This window comes from Zootermopsis nevadensis, unplaced genomic scaffold (assembly GCF_977971745.1).
Source record: "Zootermopsis nevadensis isolate Lab colony 2312 unplaced genomic scaffold, Znev_1.0 Znev_ptg000030l, whole genome shotgun sequence".
In the NCBI taxonomy this organism is placed as follows: domain Eukaryota; kingdom Metazoa; phylum Arthropoda; class Insecta; order Blattodea; family Termopsidae; genus Zootermopsis; species Zootermopsis nevadensis.
Window position 1 is genome coordinate 3,159,845 of NW_028259162.1, and position 23,618 is coordinate 3,183,462.

Sequence of the window (23,618 nt, forward strand, 5' to 3'; positions counted from 1 at the left end):
ATCATCGTATTTGGGGAACTCGTCTTTGACATCACTTAATTCCTTTTATCAACGGGTCGGTTATTTAGATATTTGGCGGTGGAGGTTGTTCTTAAATCCGTCCGCGACGCGAACACGAGAAAATGTTTGTCGCTAATTCAAGCAGTTTCTGAATCCACTTCTCACGGATTATTGTTTGGATGTTTGATCTGCGTCAGGAAGGCGGACTACAGCGGATTGTGGTTCATAACGGATTGATATCAACTAATCGTAAGGGATATAGGCCTACTTTGAAGATAGCGTCTGGCAGAAGCTTAATCTTTCATTTTGAGAGATTTTATTATATTTAACTTTTTCTGTTATGTATAGAAAGTTGTTTCATTTACGTTTCCTGAGAAATGACTTGTAGTAGGTATTCTTCTTCTTCTTCTTCTTCTTCTGCTTCTCTCCGGTCCGTATTCGGTCCATGGCCTCCTCAATCCTCCTCTTCCATTCGGTCCTCTGTTAGGTCCGTCTGTCCGAGGCTTTGATCGAGGTTCCGAAACGTCTTCCTTTTTACGGTGCAAGGTTGTTCGCCTTGCGACCAACCCCCAACCTGGTGGACCTGTAGTACGTATATTTAGATTAATCACTGACATCAGTATTTGTTTTTTCGTGGGGTTCAAAAATAACTTCATATAAAAGAAAATGCATATATGTCATGTTCCATGATGGAAGCAACGGGTCGAAGTTAGAAAGTGTTCATTTCTTTTATGGTTGTAACGAAAATACGATCTGAAACAGTTCAAATTATTCCTTCAAGTAGAATTGCGTAGAGAAAACGCATCTGTTTTCAGTTGATCGCCACAGGAGTTCCTAGAAATTCTATCTTTGATCTCAGAAATTCAAATGAGAAGGTTCAGTCGAGTTTTTGATGCGACACCCATTTTAAGACCAAGGGAATATCATTTAATCGGCGTTTATAAAATATAATTTGAATAAACTGAGTGAGAGAGGAGTCCCTCAGAGCTGCTGGAATGCCAGGCCACTGGTCACTGTCAGCGCGCTATTCAAATGCCATCATCAATCAGAAGCGAAATGAGCGCGTTGCTTGGCAAGGGGCACGCGTTGACCCCCACCATCTTCATCAACACACTGCCCCCTGCTAGCTCTTTGGTGTGTAAGTACTGGAACAAATAACAAGTCTTCAAGCAGTGTTCCCAACTTAACCCTGTCTGTCTCATGAGGAAAGTTGGTATTCATTTCATGCAGCGTTGAAGTAGACACGTGATAATTTTCATATAATCTAGCCTTTACGAACGTAGAGCACGAGTGTTTGAATCTCGCAACTTACGATTCGGCAAATAGACATCAGAAAATGGCGTCATTGCAGATTTAATTGGCTAGTGTAGCCACAGCTGGGGGCCATTTAAATATACGTGAGATTTGAAGTCAGTACCATTCAGATACGAGTTTAAAGCGTTAATTGTCACACCAATTGACTTGGTTCAAATCTAGATGCGAGTTACTACGTTCACACGGCGATTTTGAAGATGATGGTGATAAATGTCGGCAACTGCATTTTGAACTGGAGGTAAAATCCACACGTTTCTTTGTCAAGCTCGAGTCAGACTGGTTAAAAAACTGGACAGTCAGTATTAGCGTTCATATTCCAGGAGGGCTATTGACGTTTTCTCTTCACCACCTCCAAAACGGTTCAAAGCTTACTCACCTCCTATCTGGTGAGTTCTGTGTCCTCTTTCCTTGGGGCCAAAGAGGTTTGGATGTGACTCGTGTTCAGGTCTTACCGAGGCCTGCGCTCCCGTAAGCATCTGTGGTGTGGCGTGGCGTTTAAGCGAGATGTTTCTTTGGTTTGTTTTCTCGTTAGAGAATTTTCTCTCGCTCGTACTCCTGTTGTCACCCTGCTGGAGATCACAAGATCCTGCTGAGTAGTAAATTATCACATTGTCACTACCTGAAGCAATCTTAAATCATCGGTGTTTTATCTCGACGTGTTAATGTTGCAAGAAACTTGACAACAGTGCGTCATGTAATTGCTTGTGTCTTTTTTCTAATTACTTATATATCTTTGCATGTCTTAGAAGCCTAAAGTATATAATACGAGGCTCGTCCACAAAGTAAGTTTCCCTGGGGCCGTTTACAGAAACAAAACACAATTTCATGGAAATATTTATTGCAACAGATACAGCAAGTGTCCAGCTATTTTTCAACATATTCGCCACCGGAATTGAGACATTTGTCATACCGTGGGACCAACTTTTGAATACCTGTGTCGTAGAAGTCTGCCGCCTGGGATTGGAACCACTGTGTGACAACCATCTCCGCCTCTCTGTCATTCTCAAAACGCTGACGCTGACCGGACAGGAATTTCTTGAGGTATAGGAAAAGATGGAAATCACTGGGAGCGAGGTCCGGGCTGTAGGGTGAATGATTAAACACCTCCCAGCTAAACTCCTGCAGGAGACTTGCTGTCCGTCGAGCCGTGTGCGGCCTAGCGTTATCACTGACCGCACTTCACAGTCGGCGGGAGCTGGAATAAGAACCTCCATCTTCAACAGCTGCAACGATGCTACTGTGAGATCGCGGGAAGTGCCGTTAGTGCATGCGCCATGCTACGTCATTGCTCTATCACGTACGCACAGTCGCTTCGCGCAATATAAGGTTTGCTAGCTGTGGGACGAGTGGGAAACTTACTTTGAGGACGCGCCTCGTATGTAAAATTATGGGTGTTATATTTCTTGTTTTTGTACGGGTATGAAACTTGGTCTTTCAGTCTAATGAACAGTAAACAGATTTAAGGCACTGCTTTGGAGGCCAAGTATTTGTCTTAGGGAAATAAGTTTGTAAACACGATTTTGAAGTTTTGGCTATCTTTGGATGTCTTTTGACAGCTGAATAACTATCAGCTTTTAGAAGCAGAAAGGCACTGATTTTGTTATTCCTGTCAGGGTTTGTTTTTTCCATAGCTGGTGAAAGCCAAACTTGCTTTCTCTCCTCTCCGTCATTTCCTTTTCGTCTTCTTTTTTTTCCAATCCAGACCCCCTTTGATTCTAGGACCCTCATGGAGTGACGCAGATGTTACCTGGCACTGAAAGGTTTTAAGACAGTGAAGCTCGCATATTTTTTTAAAAAAGGATATGTGGAATGGCCGTTCCAAAAGATGCAATTTTTGATGATGAAAGAGTTCAGTGTTTTATCATAATTTTTCCTCTCCCACGTCTTCTTTTCTCCCATACAAAATTCCCTTTGCTCTTAGGACCCAATTGAATTTTGTTGTGGGATACTCAATGTTTTAGGACAGCGAAGCTCACCGCAAGGTCTGGGCTGAAATGCTAGGGTCAGTGTTTGACCTGCTCGCCCAGCTGGACGATCCGCACTTCAGAATTCTTCTCCCCGTTCTGTTCCACGGTGTTCGTCGCCTAACAGCGCACGCCACTGACCCAGGGCTAAAACAGGCCGTCGCAGAATTGTTTCACAGAGTCGCCATGATGTATGGGTTTAGTCCCGAGTAATATGTACGTGCACGTTTCTGTCAGGTTTCCTTGTTTTACGCAACTTCTGTGTAGGACGATGATGCTGTTGCTTACGCTGGATGAAAAATACTACCCTTGTAATTAGTGTCTGGGGTTTTCACTGTAAAAAGATTAATGCTGACTTTCACAGATGCCAAGAAATCGGAGGTACCCGAAAAAGTACAGATGACGTGAAACTCGGATGAATAGATCAGAAGGAAGACAAGGTTTTTTTTTGGAAAATATTTAAATTAGGTCAGAGTTGAGTAACGCAATGTTACAGCTTTTACCAAATGTCAATTTTCCCTTATTTCCACCGTCGTCGTGTCTCGTTGCAGCCAGGAATGTAGCAGAAAATGTCGCCACAGACATTGATTGCAGTTGATTTGCGTTGTTAAAATCGTGTCTGAATAAGTCGGCCACTAATCTAGTTAGTTGGAGTAATCCGTGACGTAAGGGAAATATTTTTTGTCCAGTATTTGACAATATTCGTTCCTCGTTTTAGAATTTTCCGTCTAGTCATTTTTAAAATGTGAACAGGGGATTGGAAATAATTTATATTTGTCATTTATTAATTTATGTCATATTTATTTTTGTGTTTTGTTTCGTGGAAGACGCTGCCCCTGGGGCTGCACACCCAGGGGTAAGCATAGACTAATAGGGCAGCTTTTGACGTGTAATTCTGCTAAGACTAGAGTAGACAATTCAGGTTTTGTTTTTAAGTGAAAATCTGTAAAATTGTTATTATTCAGTTTTACCCCAGGTGTAATTATTAACAGCTCTTGATTATTTTATTGTCAGTGGCGTATTATGGGGGGGGGAGAAGGAAAGAAAGAAAGAAAGAAGGTCCCATACATTTATGTACTGCATTCTTCAATGTATGTTCTATGATTTCAATATAACTTATTGTGGGTCTTAATTCAGGGGCCGTAAAGTAGTTAATGTCGATAATAGTGAGATATTTGAAGAGGAAGACGATTAAATTCTATACAAAAGGGCACTTTAATATGTGTGTGTATATTTGATTGGCGTAATTTGATTAATTGTAATCATGTATATGGCAACTGTAACTAATTGACTGATTAATTAGCCACTTAATTGGCTACTAAAACATAAGAGTGGCTTGATAAAGTAGTGTATAACGTTTGAATTTTGTGTCTGACCTTATTGATCCATTAAACTATAAAGTAAACCCTCTTATTGCTAATCCATATCTTTGGCTTTTCTCAGTGTTTTGTATACTTACTCTCATCGGCACATTTTGCATGCGCTGACAACCAGATGTGTGTTTTATTTGTTTAATGTTTTCGCTATTTCGATCTTTTGTGGGGTTCTTATCGGTTAGATTTAATGTTCTTTGAATACGAACATTATGAGGAAGTTTCGAGTTGTTATGTCTGAGATTCAAAGCAGTGAGGATGTAGACTGTAGTTTCGTAAGTTGTAATGCTGTTTGGTGTTGTCTTCGAGAAATATATTCCAAAAGGTCAGTAACCGCCTGCAAGATCACACAGAAAACTGCGATTGCATGTGTTAGAGATTTCTTCTTCCGTAGTTGTGTTCGGAATTGTTGGGTTCCCTCAAGGTGTGGTAGCCCTGCATTTCCTAACAGAAAATTACAGTTTATTATTATATAAGATATGTTTTATAGAAGTTAATTCTTCGTCATTTATGAGTTGAAAAATATTTTCGTTGGCATTTATGACGTTTTGTTATTGAAGAAAGAAGTGTTTTTAGTTTACTGTATACATCTGTAATGTGGAAAGTAATTTTATTGTGATTCCCATATTTATGTCCACTATATATACGCAAGAGATAAATGTTTTGACGTGTATCCTGTAGAAAGGAAAATACACAAAATAATTTCAGTTGTAAGCAGTAAATATTAACTTATATTTACATGTTCACAATTACGTAAGAAAGTGAACACGTCATATCGTACTAACAACGAAGCAGATTGATATTAAATGTTACAGGGTATCAGCGTTGTCAATTATGATAGTGCGGTAACTGATTTGGAATTTTATATTCAAATATTGCTTCCCTTGAATCGATCATTGCCTTATCAATCAACGTCATGCAATGTATGCACTTCATAAAACGTCTTTAAGGAAACAAAGATTCATATTTTCTGACATTTCCAGTCTAATCATCGATGTCGGATTTATATTTCAAAATGACGATCCATAAAAGAAAGTTGTGTTAATGAGGACCCCGAGGTCTATTTGGAGTTACTATCGCAGTCTAGAGGACGTGAGGAAAACGACAGATATTAATCGAGATAGCCAAGATAAGTAACCGGGTCACTTGTTACAAGACTCAAAAATATTCGTCTTTGTGGGTTATCGGACTTTAAGCCAGTGGACGGATACGAAATCTGTGTCTTGCTGGTTTTCAACTCGGTATTGAAATTGAAAGATTCAGACCGGGGGACAAACTTCCCGACAAGTTGTGGTTTTCCGTCCTGACGTCCTGTCACCTGTAAAGTGCGTCGCTCGTTTCAACTTTTATGATCCTTCATCATATTATATAGCAGGCGTTTTTACTGCGCGTTACATTTCATTACCTGAGAAGAAAGAGTGTCACATATCGCTTTGTTTCAGTTTGCCATTTCTGTCTCTTCAGAGATATTGATTTCCTTTTACTATGCGGTTTCGCTGTTACAGTTGGATATTAACTTTTTCTCGTTGTGTTCGTAAAGATCTAAAAATAAAAATTGTTAGTGTCTTATATTCTGTGACAGTGTATGACAGGGATGCCCAGAAATAATGATTTACATTCATAGAGCCATTAATAAATAAACACTTGGGAGTTGTGTGGACGGTTGAACAAAATTTACCCGACAGCTGTACTCCAAATTTCCAGTACCACATTTCATAGAAATCTGTTGAGTAATATGGATCAGATCGAGGCTCACGGTTGATTGGTCAGCTCTTCTATTTATTCTCTAGGTCCCAGGCTCAAATCTCGACCCGGGGGCTAGCTATCCTGAAACGATATCGTGGTTTTTGTGAGTTACTCCAAATTAAACCGAACGGCGAGATCGAGTGGTTAATTCTTTTTTATTCCGGGTTCTAATTTCGGTCTAGAGATCAGTTTTGACAGGTTCTTCGAGGTTTTACTTTGCCCCTCCATAGGTTCTAAAATATTAATGATTAATGGGCTAGAATGTCTCTAGAGAGAAGTGCTATAATGAAATCTCGGACCATTTTATACTGCTGAAATTATTTTTCGGAATATGGAGATATCATCGGCTTTTAGCAACTCTCAACGTCTCTGAACTCGACTGGGAGCTCAGAATGAAACTAGAAAGGTCGATACTCTTTCGAATGAGGTCTTACTTAATCCAAGAAATAAAGACCATGGTTTAAACACATCTCAACATAATTTATTTGTTTAATAAAAAACTAGATAGGAAACACTTTGGAGTAGTGGTATTTTCTTCCGTCACTGGAAATGTGTCATGGTACATTACAGCGAGTAAGCATTTGTTCGTATAATAATAGAAATGAAAATAGACGCACTAAACACAGTACAAATATGATTAATACAACATAGGACACAGGAACTCGGAAGCTTCGAGATTTCAGACGACGAACACTTGTAAGGTCACGACTTCGAACTGACAAAAGTGTCTCTCCGTCACCGTTCGTGTCTGCGTTACGTTTGGAATGTGTTTTGCAAAATGTCCTTGTGCGAAATTAAATTTTAAGAAGTAAATTAAAAATTGAAAAGAGATGAGAATAACACTTGACGTCAGAAATCACAAAACAACAACCATTGCTCATTGCTCTTTCATCTCCGAGTATAGAATTTGAAAATCCCCTAAGTCTTGGAAAATATTCACACATAATAATCACAACCATTAAGTGTTCTTTTTGCGTAGCAAACATTGCGCAAACTGAAATTTGAGGTTCTCGCGTTGTGTGTGCACGAAGTTGGCTGTCTTCTGGGTATCTGCGTCGTGTAGTCTGGCAGAAGTTTACAGACGTTTCGGAAGTGATTCTTGCCTCCATCATCAGGTTGGTGTTGGAGGCAGCATGCAACTGCCCAGAAGATATCCGTCATCATGGCTTAAATTCTTTGGGATAAACTTCTCAGCGGGAGTTCACACAACTAATTGCTGTGTTCACATATCGAGAAGATATCTGATGCAATAGACTTGGCTTCTCAACTTTATCTGGGCTGTCTTACTATTGAGCTGTCTGTTAATATTAGGTTTCATAAACTATTTTAATTGTGTCGTAATAAGTCAAAGCAAGTCTGGTGAACCATTACGAACCTAAGTTTTATTTTGGTCCAGAACACTTTATGTGGAAGGAATTGGGAAATAGGTGATGAGTTGATTGTTCTCCCACGTATCTACTCTTCGAATACTGAAGCTTATTTGAAAATGTTCAGACTCGTCGAATTTTATAGACCCCAAAGTGTCTAAAATTACGTAATACGTTTATTTAATTAATTTATTTGGAAGTAGAAACGGGGGACTAGGTCTGTGGCCCTGTTCGGACATTTTATTCTAAATAGAATCTAGGTCCGCCTGAAACTCCTTCATTATTTTGACAGATGAAATGTCTGTTGTTAGTTAATAGAATTAGAAAATAGTTTTATATAGGATATGAGGTTTTTGTCTGGAGATGGCTGTCTTCTGGGTTGTTGCACCGTGTAATCTGGTAGAAGTTGACCGACGTTTCAGCGGTGCTTGCTGCGCCCATCATCTTATGGAGTCAGCAAGGTCCTCTGAAACGTCTGTAAACTTGCTGCCTTCATCTTATGGAGTCAGCAAGGACTTCTGAAACGTCGGTCAACTTCTACCAGATTACACGGTGCAACATCCCATTAATACAGCCATCTTCAAAATAGGTTAAACTTTAGATGTTTGACGTCACTTGTATACAGCGTGTCGCAGGAATTCTTACCTTGTTGACATGGATTCATCAAATTCATTGCCCTGTTTTATATAATTAGAATCCATCGAAACAGAAAGAAACGCTGATTATATTGCTAAGGCCTACCGTATAAAATTCGTTAAAAATATTAGCATTCATTTACAGAGTAGGGCGTTTCTGGGGCATGCTTTATATTATTAATGTAATACGTTTTGCGTCGTCTTCAAAGATTTTCATTAAGTAGTGGGCCGTATATTTTATTACTGGACATAACACGTGTGAATTTGTTAATTCGCTGAGTACTCCGAAAACTTTAAGGGAAAAGCCACTTGGGAGATTTCGGTGTAAACAGGAGGATAATATTAAAACTGAATTTAAAGAATTAGGATGTGAAGGCGTGGATTGGTTCAGTTGTCTCAGGATAGTTCGTGTTCAGAGGCGGATTTCTGTGAGAACGGTAATAGACCTTCCGGTTACATAAAAACAGGCGATTTGATCGGCTAAATTGCCATTCGCTTCTCAAGAAGAACTGCTCCAATGAGGTATGTGTTTGCCTCGAACGTCTTCTGGTATGTGCTCCTAAGAGGACCTCATGACGTAGCTCCGTGGGCGTTTTTTTTTTTGTAGAGATGCGGTCTGACGTCATCATGTATCCTCACAGTGGTGATTGAGATCATTTAATGCGTGATGGTTGTCGGGTTTGAACCTCGAGTCATGTCGCGTTGATCAGTAGGGGCGCCAGACGGACTGGTCTGTCTGTTGCCTGTCCGTGTTCCCCCCACTGCCACCTTGTTGCCCCGCACCCGAGTACCTGGACAGTCCTTGCTCGTCGCCCTGCGCCCCGGTGCCGACGCCAGTGCCCTGCATCTGATGCTGATGGTGGAGTACACCGATCTCTATCCCACCTCGTGATCCAGCCGAACTTATCGTGACATTGTTACCACTTACACCACCACCAACTATAGACGTAGTGTCATCGTCCTGGTGGTGGTAACACTGCAGTGTGTCCCCCAGTACCGACCCTGACTTCGAACTCCCATGCACGTCGCTAGGCGACGAACTGCTGTGGAGATGGAGGTGGATCTGATTCTGGTTTACAGTCGAGTAAAGGTGAGGATAGAACACCATCGTGGGGGGTGCGGTGGGGTTGCTGAGGTACGTGGAGGCTCCTTGAGGGGCTGGGGGACCTGGGTTAGATCCCCCACTGGGGTTACTTGTAGTATTGGTGTAATAATTGGGGTAGTTGTTGGGGTGGTGGGGTGGATGGTGGAAGTTGCTGACAGATGCTGCTGGCGCCTGGTGACTACTCCATGAACCTGATGATGGATGGTGATACGTCGTTCCGCCGCAGTTGAGACCCGGCGCTGCTGTTAAAACAAAAGAAGTGTTGTAATACTGAATTCGTCATGAGTTACGACTAATGCCCCGGATTCTTATATTGGCCGTTCTGTTTCCTGCAGAGTCATAATGTTTCCACGAGACGAATTATTGTTTAGTCACTTTAACTAGAGCGGGGTTTGCCACTTGTGGTTCGCAACCCCTTAGGCGTATGCAGAATGTGTAGTGCTTGTTTGTATTACTTAAAACAAAAAAACAAACAGTTATATTTGTGCTAATGCTGTGTTTGGTTGAAATCACATTTGCAATCTTCGCTTTTAGAAGCGAGATGATTTTCGGAGCGCATGGTGATTCAGCTGCTGCTTTAATGGTTTGTTTGAGATGAGTCTTTGGAAGGATGGCGTTTTTGTTTAGGGCTGGTGTCAGCAATGTTCGGCCCGCGGACCGCTTCGTGCAAGCCGTTGTCTTTTTATCCGGCCCCAGAGTTTTACAATTTATCTGGCACATTTTCCCCACTACTGTAAATCTGTTTGACGTGTAAGATATGAAGATGTGTTAACATCATAGATCAATATTCGTACCAAGACCCTTCCAAACAAAGTTTTCGAGTGATCTGTAAACTTACCTCCAGGCGTGGTGTTATATACAGATGTCGCTGTGTTAGTGGGTTCGGGGCAGGCCGGATATCGGTGGCCACCCCCTGAAGCCCCGCTGGCCCCCAAAAGGCTGCTGCTATTGCAAGACATGTTGTCCAGATCTGGCCCCGGTGGCGATAATTTGTGGGGTGGCGGCGTCGAGAACATCACGTTGTAGTCACTGCTACCAACACCCCCACTCGATTGCTCCGAAAGCACTGTGCAGAACACACACACAGGAGGTAAATCGTCCAATCGCCTCATAGGTTTACTGACTGACTGACTGACTAACAAATTCAAGGTCGCCAAAATAAGTCTCTAACTCTGTGGAGAAAACCAAATTAAGAAATGGCTACATTACACTTACCGGTGGGCAGATGCCCCATTGAAGTGGGGTCTAGTGTTGAAGTCGGGGCGGGTACTGACCCGGTCAGGTCACTGCTACAGGAATAGGGGAACGACGGCTGTAGGGGTGAGTATGAAGGGTAGGGCGCTGGTCCAGCAGAAGCGTAGCTTCCCCAGGGAGATTCCGAGCATCCGACTCCCGCGCTCGGATCTGCAAACACAATTTAACACCCGTCTTATCTCTTGCAGGAAGACGGGCACAATCCAATGCCCTTTGCAAGTTGTGATAAAAACTAGAAAATTGCCTGTCAATAACCGGGGAACTAAAATACTACTGAAAAGTCCAACAAAGCAGTGTATAAAAATTAAATAATAATTTGTATTTAAATGCGCAGTAACACTCTAATAAAGAAATTTGATGGCGTTGCAAGTCCCATGTCGTGAGAGCAAAGGATGTGTTGGGAGTAGTGACTGCTGTGTAGCAGTCTTCTACCAGGAAACATGTTTCATCGGATGCTGCATTGACTATGAGACAGCGAAAGGTTCAAGCAGATCTTGTCTCGCGAGTGGCTCAACGATTTGGCCGATGACGTCGTCTGCCCTCTGAACGTATACTCTTGGACGGGGAACTTACCGAGAAGTAGGAGATACGTCACCGGCCACGTAAGTAGGTCATGCCGCTGGGGGAATCCTCTCCTCTGACTACACAGCACCTGCTTTGTATTCGGAGTTCGAAATTTCAGGGTCACGGGCAGGTTTCCGTGGAATAATTCAAAGGTTAGATTACGCAGTTAAAGATTTCGTGACATTTCCGACAAGCCGGCTTAGGTCAGACTGTAACGCTGGGGTTCGATTTTTGTGCAAGCGCGTAGTTTTCGTAGTTTCTTATCTTTGTAATCACACAGAGACAAGGTATTCACAAACGGACAAGCCTGGTCCACAGTACAAAAAGTTGTCTCCCAGTTTTGTGACGTCACATGTGTATAATCCGGCTATGACGGTTTGAGAAATCCACTCTTTAGAAATTTAAAGGTTTTTTTTTTTAATGTCTCGTGTTCCACTTACGCAGAAAATATATTACAAGAACCGGGACTTCCAAAAATTCCTTCGACTTGTGACTGGAATATCAGCACAAGAACACACGCACCCTGACGATGGCGTTAACCGATCGGCCGCCACTGTTCATGCTTCACGAAGTTTTCTTTACTGAAGACAGGTTTGCACTCTCTGGGGTCCAGTTTCTTTGTTCTGTCTGTACTCCGAATTTATTTCATATGATCACAGGTGGTCATGCTTCATTATATATCCTACCTGATTCAATCACTGTTTTTGATGTCGCTGAAGCCCCGAAGATGGAGACAGTATGTTTCTCCGAAACGTTGGTATCTCCCTACAAGTCCACACGGTGTTATGTTATTATAATTTGAAGTCCTGTAAAATATATTTACTTATCGGCGAGTTGTCATGGTTACAAGATTGTGATTATCTCGGTGGTTAGCGTAGCGGGCGAAAAGTGACCGTAATTTCTTAAGAGTGAATCAGTGAACGAAAAATGCATCTTCAGCTTACACATTTCGCTATCCGCATAGTTTTCAAGCCAATGGACTACCTGTAGGTCTCCTGCCACTAATTTTAGTTTCAGGCACGGGAAATACCGAGTAATATTCGTATTTAAAGAAAATTCAAACATGTAAGACTTGAGGTTCTCACAGCGGTGAGTATGAAGATATCCGTCTTCTGGGTTATTGCGCTGTGTAGTCTGGTCGATGTTAACCAACGTTTCAGAGGTCATACAGTCTACACAGCGCAACAACCCAGAAGACAGAAATCTTCATACTCATCGCCCTGATGATGGAGGCAGTATGACCTCTGAAACATTGGTTAACATCGACCAGACTACACAGCGCAACAACCCAGAACACAGAAATCTTCATACTCATCGCCCTGATGATGGAGGCAGTATGACCTCTGAAACATTGGTTAACATCGACCAGACTACACAGCGCAACAACCCAGAACACAGAAATCTTCATACTCATCGCCCTGATGATGGAGGCAGTATAACCTCTGAAACATTGGTTAACATCGACCAGTCTACACAGCGCAACAACCCAGAACACAGAAATCTTCATACTCATCGCCCTGATGATGGAGGCAGTATGACCTCTGAAACATTGGTTAACATCGACCAGACTACACAGCGCAACAACCCAGAACACAGAAATCTTCATACTCATCGCCCTGATGATGGAGGCAGTATGACCTCTGAAACATTGGTTAACATCGACCAGACTACACAGCGCAACAACCCAGAACACAGAAATCTTCATACTCATCGCCCTGATGATGGAGGCAGTATGACCTCTGAAACATTGGTTAACATCGACCAGTCTACACAGCGCAACAACCCAGAACACAGAAATCTTCATACTCATCGCCCTGATGATGGAGGCAGTATGACCTCTGAAACATTGGTTAACATCGACCAGACTACACAGCGCAACAACCCAGAACACAGAAATCTTCATACTCATCGCCCTGATGATGGAGGCAGTATGACCTCTGAAACATTGGTTAACATCGACCAGACTACACAGCGCAACAACCCAGAACACAGAAATCTTCATACTCATCGCCCTGATGATGGAGGCAGTATGACCTCTGAAACATTGGTTAACATCGACCAGTCTACACAGCGCAACAACCCAGAACACAGAAATCTTCATACTCATCGCCCTGATGATGGAGGCAGTATGACCTCTGAAACATTGGTTAACATCGACCAGTCTACACAGCGCAACAACCCAGAAGACGGAAATCTTCAAATTCAAACATAATTAGTTGCGACTTCTAACAGTTTCGAAATAATATACACGGTGTCTCAAAAAGGCTTCAAGCTATTCCCGATCCATGGACCATACGATGGATAAAGTGCAATAGACCATTACCATAGTTATAAGAAAGAGAATAAGAATGCCTGCCCCATCCGAGAACTGATCCCGGTTGTCGGAAGTCGTGGACTGCGCTGACAGAACAAGTGTTGGCTCCCCTGAGGCCTCTGGTAATGTAGACAGTCCAATCCGGTCCATGAGACGAACGTGTCAAGAAGCTATACATTGAGCAATGGCGCTAGACTTCGGGTTTCCCAGGATTTCGTAGTCCAGCAAACTTGTTTTTAATAATAGTTTTATTTTAAGTAAATAGTAGCCTTGCTGGAGTTCCCCATAGCCTTTCAGTAATCGATGCCGTCATGTCCACCTATTTTTGTCCATATATTATGTGCAAATTTGTGTTATTACTGAAACTAATTGAGGTTGAAATAATTGTTGTCCCTACGCTGAACTCAAGATGACTATTCTGGGATGACGCACCTTGCAGTCCGAGGAAGTTTCCCGACGTTTCAGAGGTACTTCCTTCTTTCATTATCAGGGCGATCGACTGCACTTGTTCTGTTGAATTAAATATTATAATACTGTAATTCCCCTAGTTCTTCTAAGATTCTAACTGGAATCGTAAATAACTCTACCATCTGTTACCTGGAATATCAATATTTATTAATCCCGCGCACACACACATTTTCTGATGCAGCTATTATTACAAGGCTCCCAGCACAGACAAAGACTCTTTATTTCATGAAAATCATTTAGCATTTTTCCCCCCCAAAAATTAACTGTCAGGGAATTTTGAGACATGGAAGCATGGTTATTACAGGCTAGTTCAGTGATCTTAAGATGATCGGTACCGGGTAACGGATTCTTCAAGTTCCCCCCCCCCCCCCCCCTCGTCCTTGGTCTGTAATTATACTGTACGCTGTATGATCGATGGTTCGTCTACCCCCCGTTTTCCTGTCCTGGCACCACTGTACCAGCACGCAAGGACCCGTATTATCGCGGATTTAAAATGGAGACGCTTTCATTCACAGAATCCTACGACTGACGATAAAATTACTCTAGGAACGTCCAGGAAAAAATAATACTTTGAAAGCAAGTAGGAGTGTGTTTAAGGTCTGATTTCAGTGCGAGCGGTACGTCTCTGTGTCCCAGAAGATCTGTCAAAAATGAAGTCTCTGTCCTTGTCCCAAGTAACCGCGTCTTCAACAAAGGTTTTTCAAGGTCAGACGTGTTCCTGAGGGACGCTGATACCGGAGAGGAGAGTCCTTGTGCTTTTCCGAGATCGAACGCAGTAGCGCCATATCTGTGGATGTTTTGTAACGAGGTATAAAGGCCGTGATGCTGACGCCAAAGACCACCCATGATCTAGTAGTTTCAGGGTTCGCACCCTTTGGTTAACTTACTACTCGGTTGGTTCATGTGACACCGTATAAACCCGTGAGCTTGTAAGGATTCCCGTATCACTTTACCTGCCGACTCAGGTGTCTGGGTAAAAACGACCCGGTGCTGATTTGTATAACGCAGCGAGGTCGGGTTCTGCCAGGTAACTGGGGGGGTTTTCTTTGGTTCTATCTCTTATATTCCCCTTTATTTATTATTTCCTTGTAATAATACGCCGACGATGATGTGGACATAAATGTTAATTATCAGTTTAAACCTCTTCTCTGTCCTTGCCACTACAAACTTGTTTTCTCTTACCCGATCTGTATTTTTAAACACACTTTCCAGCGTACGGGATCGCAGGTTTGTGAGGCCACACATCGCACGCTAATCAAAGTCTCCGCTAGTCTAATCGAATATGTTTGCAAACTGTGTTTCTTATTAACACTTTTAAGTGTTAGGCAAAACGCGTGATCACCAGCTACTGACGACGAGTCAGTGGTTCTTGGTACTGCTGACAGTTTTGTGAACACACTGGAACAGGCGTTTTTTATATGAGCGGGGTGACTACCCTACAGGTTCAGCGACAGAGGTTTGATCCCCGGCAGGGTTAGAGAAACTGTAGGGAGTACCCAGACCACATTCAGTGGATGTCAGGGGTAAAGCTGGGAAATAAAGCTGACCACTCATCTCGATCCAAGGCAGAAGAGAAGAATGCGTGGCGCTAAACCTCCATTCCCCCACATACATTCATACCGTGTTGCTTAAAATCACCAGGAACGTCTTTATTTATACGCGTTTTTTATGCGTTGAGGTTTGTTTTTTTATCATAATGTTTACTTTTCGAAGCTACTGGACGGATTTATAAGACATTTGATATTGAATGTTTAACGAAAGGAAATTCTGGACGAATCTGAGAAAGATGGCAATCTATATGTACGTATTTATTATCAGCAGCCTGTACCAGTGGATTTTGTCGAAATTCGGTATTGACGTTGCTGTGCGAAGCTTTAAAATTATAATAGGAACCATTTCTGTAAAATTTGATCGATTAAAATGGATTTTTCGTAGGGATAAAAGTGAAGTTCGATGTCCAGCGAGCTCGAGATGAATGTTGAGGATGAAGCTGCAACCGTCTTTACCCCTTCAGCTGGCGTTATCCAGACCTACATGAGGGTGAGTGTAATTCTGTCGCTGTATATCGATTGGCATTTCCAATCCCCTAAGGCCAAATATCCTTACTGAGATGTCATGGTTTTATTCAGTCCCTCGAGGCAAATTCAGTGATATCTTAAATTAGGGTGTGACCGTTTCCTTTCATATCCTTTCCAGTTTGTTATTCATTAATGATCCTATAATTGAACGACTGAGCTACTGAGAGCGTCATTAAATAAACAAAGAACAAATAAATCTAATAAACGAGCACAGCATTCACAGGCTGGAACATTGTACTTGTGTTTTAGCGAACTTTACAGCGTGTTACCACAGAGCAGAGTCCCGGTTTGAGACTCGTTTACGATAAAAATTGAGAAACAGCGTTTTGTTGAGAAGGTATGTGCAATATTGTGTGATTTGCTGGAGTTTTCTCTTTTTTGCTAAGACTTCTCACACAGTGGCAAATCCCTGGGTCTGATACAGGACTCGCTCGGCCGGTCACACAAATAGCTTCCTTACGCTGTTGGTAGTCACGGAACACCGGGTGATACGAAACACCTTTACATTTCCCCGTCCGCAGGGAAAGAGTGGGCTATGCGTCCGATACGCTTTATATGAGTGTTTGCACACCTGTAATGCAACACCAACTGGAAGTAGAGAGAACGATAGAAAGATATAAGAGTCGCGGAGTGTGGCTAGAAGGAAGGTAAGAATAGAACAAGACAAAGATTTAATCCATGAGTGGGCGAGCTAGTTAGTTAATTAATTAATTAATTTCCCTCAGAGTGTATTTGTGGGATTCGTATTATTCTTACAATAGACCGACTGTTTCCCCCTCAAAACAACGTTAATTGGTAGATTCTTGTAATGTAGACGTGTTGTGTTTTGTTTGGGATAGGAACTCAGTTATAAAACATTGTTTCGTTAACGTTTCATGATCAAGGAGTTAAGAGTTAATGCATCGTTTCCCACTGCGTGGCTTTGCTGTGGCCTGCCGTCAAGTTGGCATAGCGAGGAAGTTCGCTTAGTCCCTTCTTGGACGAAACAAGCTTTTCTCTTTCACTCAGTTATTACAGAATGGTTACATCTTGTACCACTACTGCTGTTGGACGAACCTTGAAAATATCAAGAGCTAAGACAGAGAAATAAATACAATAACTAAATAAAAAATAAAAATAAAAAAGAAATAGCGAAATAACTACAGTCGAAAAAGTGGCAAACACTTTTTACAGAGATTGAAATTCAATCACAATAATAACATACAACACACCTGGGAAAAAAAGTGACGAAGGTAATACACGGAACAAATGACGTGCGATCTACGTACCTCATTCAGATAGAAGGAAGAGCAGATCTTGGAAACGATGGACCTGACCAAAGCATTTCCGTATTCAGAAATCTGATACACGAGGCCGCTCTGATGTTGCTTACTTATTTGTTTGTCGACTGAAAGCCTGTGGGGATCATCGATGCCAGTCAGGTCCTGCCACATCGGCTCAATCGGTTTGTTGACAGAAAAAAAGGGTACCACAGTCGGCCAGCTGCGTGATTTACGAAGATAAATTATAAAGAAATTTGGGTCAAGAGACTTAATACGTTGTTGCCTGTAAATGTGAGGAAAAGGGTGAATTCCCACACGTCCGCGTGTCTGTCATCACTGCAATTCAGTCATCAGTCTTCAGCGAAAAGAGCACAAAGGCTCTGACTGAATCATTTTGAGAGAGAGAAATGGTGCAAATTGAGGCTGACCTGACGAGGGTATCACAAGTGTCTCTTGGCTTCCTCCCACTGTCGTATAGGATTTCGTTTTGGGTCCGGGATGGGTGTTTTGAAAATCAGCTACGCTAATGAGACACACCTTTTCTCCCTCCAAGCGCCTACATGGCGCGTAGCGGGATAGATTTACATTTTTACTTACTAGAGCAGAGCGCTCCTTTCGGAGCTCCTCGGGGGGGTTGGTCAAGTTTTTAAAATCTTGAGTAAGAAACTAAAACAACCCCCCGAATGGGGGGTTAAAACACTTGACCAACCCCCCCCCCCTTCGGGGGATTGGTTGCGTTTTAAAATCTTGAGTAAGACACTAAAACAACCTCCCCTTCGGGGGGGTTAGTTTAGTGTCTTACTCAAGTCATTTGTTTATTCGGCATTGCCGTGTTGGTACAACAATTCCGAGTAAACAAATATAATGTGACATTGTTTGATGACGTCATTTTTTGACGACAGATTGGTAGACGACGGGGAATCAGAAATTTTTATAGTAGAACGCTGGTCTTTTAAGGACTAATCAACTATCCTCTTTTACAATTGAATGTATTCATAAAAATCGATAGTTATTCGTCATAAAATATTGTTTGTGTATTATCCTCGTTCCATATTTTATTCCGAAAAGCGTTACTCCACTACAGGATAGGGAAAAAAATATAATCTTCCTGATTTTGTTACCGCGAGAAACAAGCCTTTGTTCCCAGAACTGTATGGAGGTCTTATTTGAATATCGAGGGACATTTATGCTATAACTTTTCCCTGTAGCCTTAACAATCACTCGTTCTAAATGCAAGGAAGGACACCGTTCGTGACATTGAGCAGTTTGCTGAGTAGGAAGGATTTAGACGTCAGGGAAGAGGCGACTTGGAACAGATCGCTCAATTATGTATTTGCCTCGAAATAGCGATTGAGTACCCAAAACCTTTGGAAGGAAAGGAACGCAAAACAGAAGAAGATTTTAATTTCTAAATATTACGACGTTTCCGAGACTTGGACGTGGCTCTTCAAATAAAATACTTCTTGGAGGATCGAATAGCCTCCATCTTCAGCGTAGAAGTATCACAACTCAGAAGACCACAGTCGTCATCTTCATCGCCGTGAAAGCCTCAGATCTAAGCTCTTTTCTACGCTGTAACCACGGACAGTAGGTTCTTCTCAAGGACCTTGGAACACATTTAATGACGAGAATCCTTCGGTATGTGAAAGACTTTCCGAGATTAAGGGAACGTAAAACTTGGTCACTTCGACTTTGAAGATGTATAAAAGAGGAAACATTTCCCATCTCATTACAGTCGCTTCCTCCGGAAATCGTAGCGACTTTAGCCCTGGGCTGGTGGCTGGGCGGCAGAACGCAAAGGATGAATGGAACGGTCGGGCCGTCCTCACAGTAATCACGGTCTGGGGTGGACAAAACAGCAGCTACGTGTGTTCTTAGTGGGAACATATATTCCGCGGGTTCAGTTGAAACTGAACAGAGAAGTTCGAGCTCTGGTTACATCTAATTGCAGTAGAGAGCCGGGTGACCTTCGTCCTTTCCTAGTCATAGTGGCGAGTGCAGAAATTCCGCATCATCCAGAACGGAAACCGAATTTCAGCCTTTCGTGTTGGCACTGACAGACTGTGGCCAGGCAGGTCCCAGTACCACGTGTCTGGGTATCCCTGCCGGTGTAGTCAGCAGGTAGTTCCTGGAAAACGTGGATGGGCGCCGGTTCATCTCGATTATAAGGTCCGTACACTGCTTGGCGGGGTGAAAGGGGGGGGGGGTGTTGGCTGAGGAACGTCCTCACAGTAAAATGGAGGAGGCAGCATTGACGTCGGCTTGTTTGTATGAGTTCTTGTGTTGGCCTAACCGCAATTAGAACCTCTTCTGAAACTCATCAAAAATTTCAACTGCCACTAAGCAGAAAAAGCATGTAAGTGACTTTCCCGCCTTAATAATTACTTTCTATCTTAGGTCTAAGCTAGCAATTTGCTTTTCGTTGGTCTGCGAGAGCGTAAGGTATTTTTATGAATCTAAGAAGCCCCAATTCCAATTTCAAAGTAAAGTATTCCAAACTCAATTAGTACAACGTTTATCGAATAGCTTTTAAACGTCTTAATTACAATTATTGCCCAATGCTGTCACAACACGGAAGAAAATAATTTCAATAAATAACGTTTTAATTGAGATTTAAGGTTCTCACGGCCGCGAGTATGTAAAATGGCTCTGTTCTGGGTTGTTCCGCCGTGTATTTTGGTAGAAGTTTGTCGAAGTTTCAATCATCCGGGCGATCACGATGATGGAGGCAGTAAGCACCTCTGAAACGTCTGTTAATTTCTACTCAGCTACACGGCGTAAAATCCCAGATGCCATACTCAAGTGTTCATCTTACACTGCGAGGCTACCAGAATCGGCAGTTTTAGGTTCAGAAACAAGTAAATGGTTAGCTTAAATGTATCACTTCAGGTACACTATGTCAGATTCTTCTGGGTTTTGAACACTGTTCATAACCCAGGTGGTTATGGTGTTTCTGTCTGTGTTTTAACGAGGTACCCGTTGTCCCTGAGGATCGCTGATTGCAGTTGTTAACTGAGAGTGGAGTGGGGCGTGGGGTGTGGTAAACCCATGGGTGGGCTCGCCGTGACCCTCGTTACATGAGACAGGTAGGCAACACCTTGTACATTGCTGCAATTGTTCGCATGTTTTGGTAGCTTCGTTACTGTAATTCTGTTAACGCAGCCCCGTCTCCCGTTCTGAACCTCAACTGGCCGAGTCCTGAGTAGTCCTTCAGAGGTACAAAACTTGCCATCGCCTTAACTTGTCAACCAAATGACGGATTTTCGCAAAACATCATATGAACATCATGAAGCTGTAAGTAAACCTATACTACCTACTAATATGGCGGTCGAGAATGTTAATTTAGATGAGAGCGACACTAACGTAGGCCTACTTAAACCTAACGTACGGTCTTGAAATGTTACAACACCTTAAAAATACAGGGTGTTGTTAAAGTCTTCACATGTAATCGGCGGCGACTATACGTACTAGTTAAAACCTGATTGTGAGCGAGGATATCACGATCAAAGATCATCCGAGTGACTATTGTTGTGGACTGTGAAACAATACTATGGCACCCGCGTATATACCTTTTGTTGATGGCGATAACGAATGAACCACTGGACAAGTGAAAGTTTGCATGGAGAGAGCTCATGAGCAAACCTGTCTGGAAATTCCGCACGACCCATTCTTGTATGTTAACAGTTACAAAAATTGCGATGGTGAGAAAGTTTGAGATTGTATCTACTAAATTTAGTTTGGGCGAAATGTGACTAATAGAAATTGTTTCCGGAACTGAATCACTATTTCCAATAATTTCCCCATTTGAAGATCCTGGAAGCCTCACTGCATAGATTGACGAATTTAAAGGAAAATATGAGCTGTATATTATTTCCAGGATATTTAGTGTGCTTTTACATTTATCTTATGCACGGTGGTCTAGCGGTTAGAACGCTGGCCTTGTAATCCTGGGGTCTCGGGTTCGATTCCCGGCGGTGCCCGAATTTATAACTTGTGTTGGGCAAGGCCGTGGTCTAGGCAACACGGAGTTTTCCTCCGTGGCATCCCAACAATTACTCCATTCACACACAGAAGAAGGCAATGGCAAACCACTCCTGGATCATCTGCCAAGAACGTATATGAACAGGTCCCAGTCCGAGAAAAGTATGGAAGGATCCTGTTCATACGGACCTGTCGTCAGACAGAACACTACAAATAACTGTATATCAGAGATGGGTAACTATTTTAAGTGACCACGAGCCAAAGAGAGAATTTTGTAGTTAAACATACTTAAATAGTTAGTTGCCCTTCATCCCATTAGAATTAAAGCATTATAATTAAGATTATAATTGTTATAGTCCCATGAAAGTGGCGTCTTATCATTGAGACGTGTTCTGTGCATACTTAGTGACTTAATTTAAGTGTCTGCTTTTGATCGGTCTCTACCCTAACCGCCAAAGCCAGCGGTTTCCAAGTCATTTTCTCTCGCGGTCAGAAGCGCCACCACGACGATGTGTTAGCTGGAAGTTACATCTCCTCCTCGTTCTACAAGAATATTCCAGCGTCGTCACTTTAGATTCGGTCTCCTTGTTTGTTAACAGAGCTTATTTGTTCTTAAGCAACAAAAAGAATTCGAAAGTATTTTGTATTTCTGCAGAAATTTCATATCAGTCTGTTAAGGATGAAGACTCTGAAACCGTACAGTAATTTCTTTTGCAAAGAGTTATACCTTATAGCCTACAAGCGTGAAAGGACTTACTCTGTTCGACGTTTCGTCTGTGTCTGTTTTGTCCTGGGTCACTTTGCAAGGACACGTGCAAGCGGGAAATAGAAAGTCCTTGTTGACACATTGATCGTCAACTAGCCCTACCATGGCGATGCGATGAACGTAACGGCTTGATATTTGATAATCCGGCTTCGAATTCGCCAGGTTCTGATTTAGAATCTCGTCTCTGCTATCCTCACATATTCTCAGTGATTTTCTCAGTTCTTTCAACGAAGACAGGGGTAGTATCTTAATTTTTGTCACGACTGTATTGTTTCACACCCATTTCAATTCTAGATTTACAGTTAAACCCCATTCGAAGTTACATAATCCATGAATATATTTATTTATTATTTATTTAAAATTTTAAAGTTTAATTTTAATAACACCAATTTTAACAACTAAGTTTGTGTATAGACGGAAATAATAAATAAATATATACTGAATTAAACACAAACATGACGCATTTAAACTTAAAAAAAAAAAATAAACTACATAATCCATGAAGTTAATACAGAATCTTTAAATAAGACAACGAAGTTGTACAGTGATAGTTATTGGTGCGAACTTGTTGATTTAACGATTGTATCAACTAAAACGTTATTTAATACTTTTTTTTAAGTAAGAGAAGTCGAAATGGTCGTGGCATATTTCGCTGCACAATCCCGAGGACTGCATAAGATAACAGAAATACAGAATCGTGCGTAATTTATTCATGGCAGGTTAGACTCACTTGTCTGTTTAAGAGTTCCCCGAAAGAAGCTGGCAATTCTGCAACACAGTCTCATGTCGCCACGTGTAGAAGGAAGGTCGTGCGTGTTTCATACCTCATTTGTTATTAATTTTTGAATGACCTCACTGACGAAACAATCAATTCGATGATTCGGTATCAATCATTCTTCAGTCATTACTTCTCCACGTTGTTTTTTCCCTATATTTAGCCGTTCACAAGCCACGGTGGTCTAGCGGTTAGAACGCTGGCCTTGTAATCCTGGGGTCTCGGGTTAGATTCCCGGCGGTGCCCGAATTTATAACTTGTGTTGGGCAAGGCCGTGGTCTAGGCAACACGGAGTTTTCCTCCGGGGGCTTCTCCGGTTTCTCCGTGGCATCCCATTCACACACAGAAGAAGGCAATGGCAAACCACTTCTGGAGCATCTGCCAAGAACGTATATGAACAGGTCCCAGTCCGAGAAAAGGATGGAAGGATCCTGTTCATATGGACCTGTCGTCAGACAGAACACTAAATAAAATAAAAAAAATTTAGCCGTTCACTGTTTTTTTTACATTAATTTAAATTTCCAGTTTTGTAATATTAATTATATGTTCTGTGAACGTGTGTTAACTAATCCGAAGTTAGAAACACAAATTATTCCGACGTGACATTACTTCCAGCATTTGCAATAATAATTATTGCAGAACAAACAGTTAT

General features: G+C 42.0%; 2 protein-coding genes across 4 annotated transcripts in view; one reads left to right on the top strand and one right to left on the bottom strand.

Moving 5' to 3' along the window:
- The window catches only part of LOC110841263 (brefeldin A-inhibited guanine nucleotide-exchange protein 3), a 37,758-nt gene extending 21,346 nt beyond the window's left edge, over window positions 1-16,412 (top strand). The window contains exon 31 of one of the 2 annotated variants that reach the window (XM_087358999.1): window positions 16,040-16,412. In XM_087358999.1, coding sequence (XP_087215125.1) covers window positions 16,040-16,045 — 6 coding nt within the window. In that variant the 3' untranslated portion in view covers window positions 16,046-16,412. Of the gene's footprint in view, window positions 1-3,275; window positions 4,705-16,039 lie in introns of those variants that run through there. The other variant, XM_022086653.2, reaches the window with a different exon arrangement.
- LOC110841265 (uncharacterized) overlaps window positions 6,857-23,618 on the bottom strand; it is a 71,177-nt gene continuing 54,415 nt past the window's right edge. Inside the window, exons 4-6 of one of the 2 annotated variants that reach the window (XM_022086655.2) lie at window positions 10,720-10,908; window positions 10,343-10,570; window positions 6,857-9,743 (exon numbers count right to left, since the gene is read on the bottom strand). In XM_022086655.2, the coding sequence (XP_021942347.2) occupies window positions 9,106-9,743; window positions 10,343-10,570; window positions 10,720-10,908 (1,055 nt within the window). In that variant the 3' untranslated portion in view covers window positions 6,857-9,105. Of the gene's footprint in view, window positions 9,747-10,342; window positions 10,571-10,719; window positions 10,909-23,618 lie in introns of both variants that reach the window. The other variant, XM_022086654.2, reaches the window with a different exon arrangement.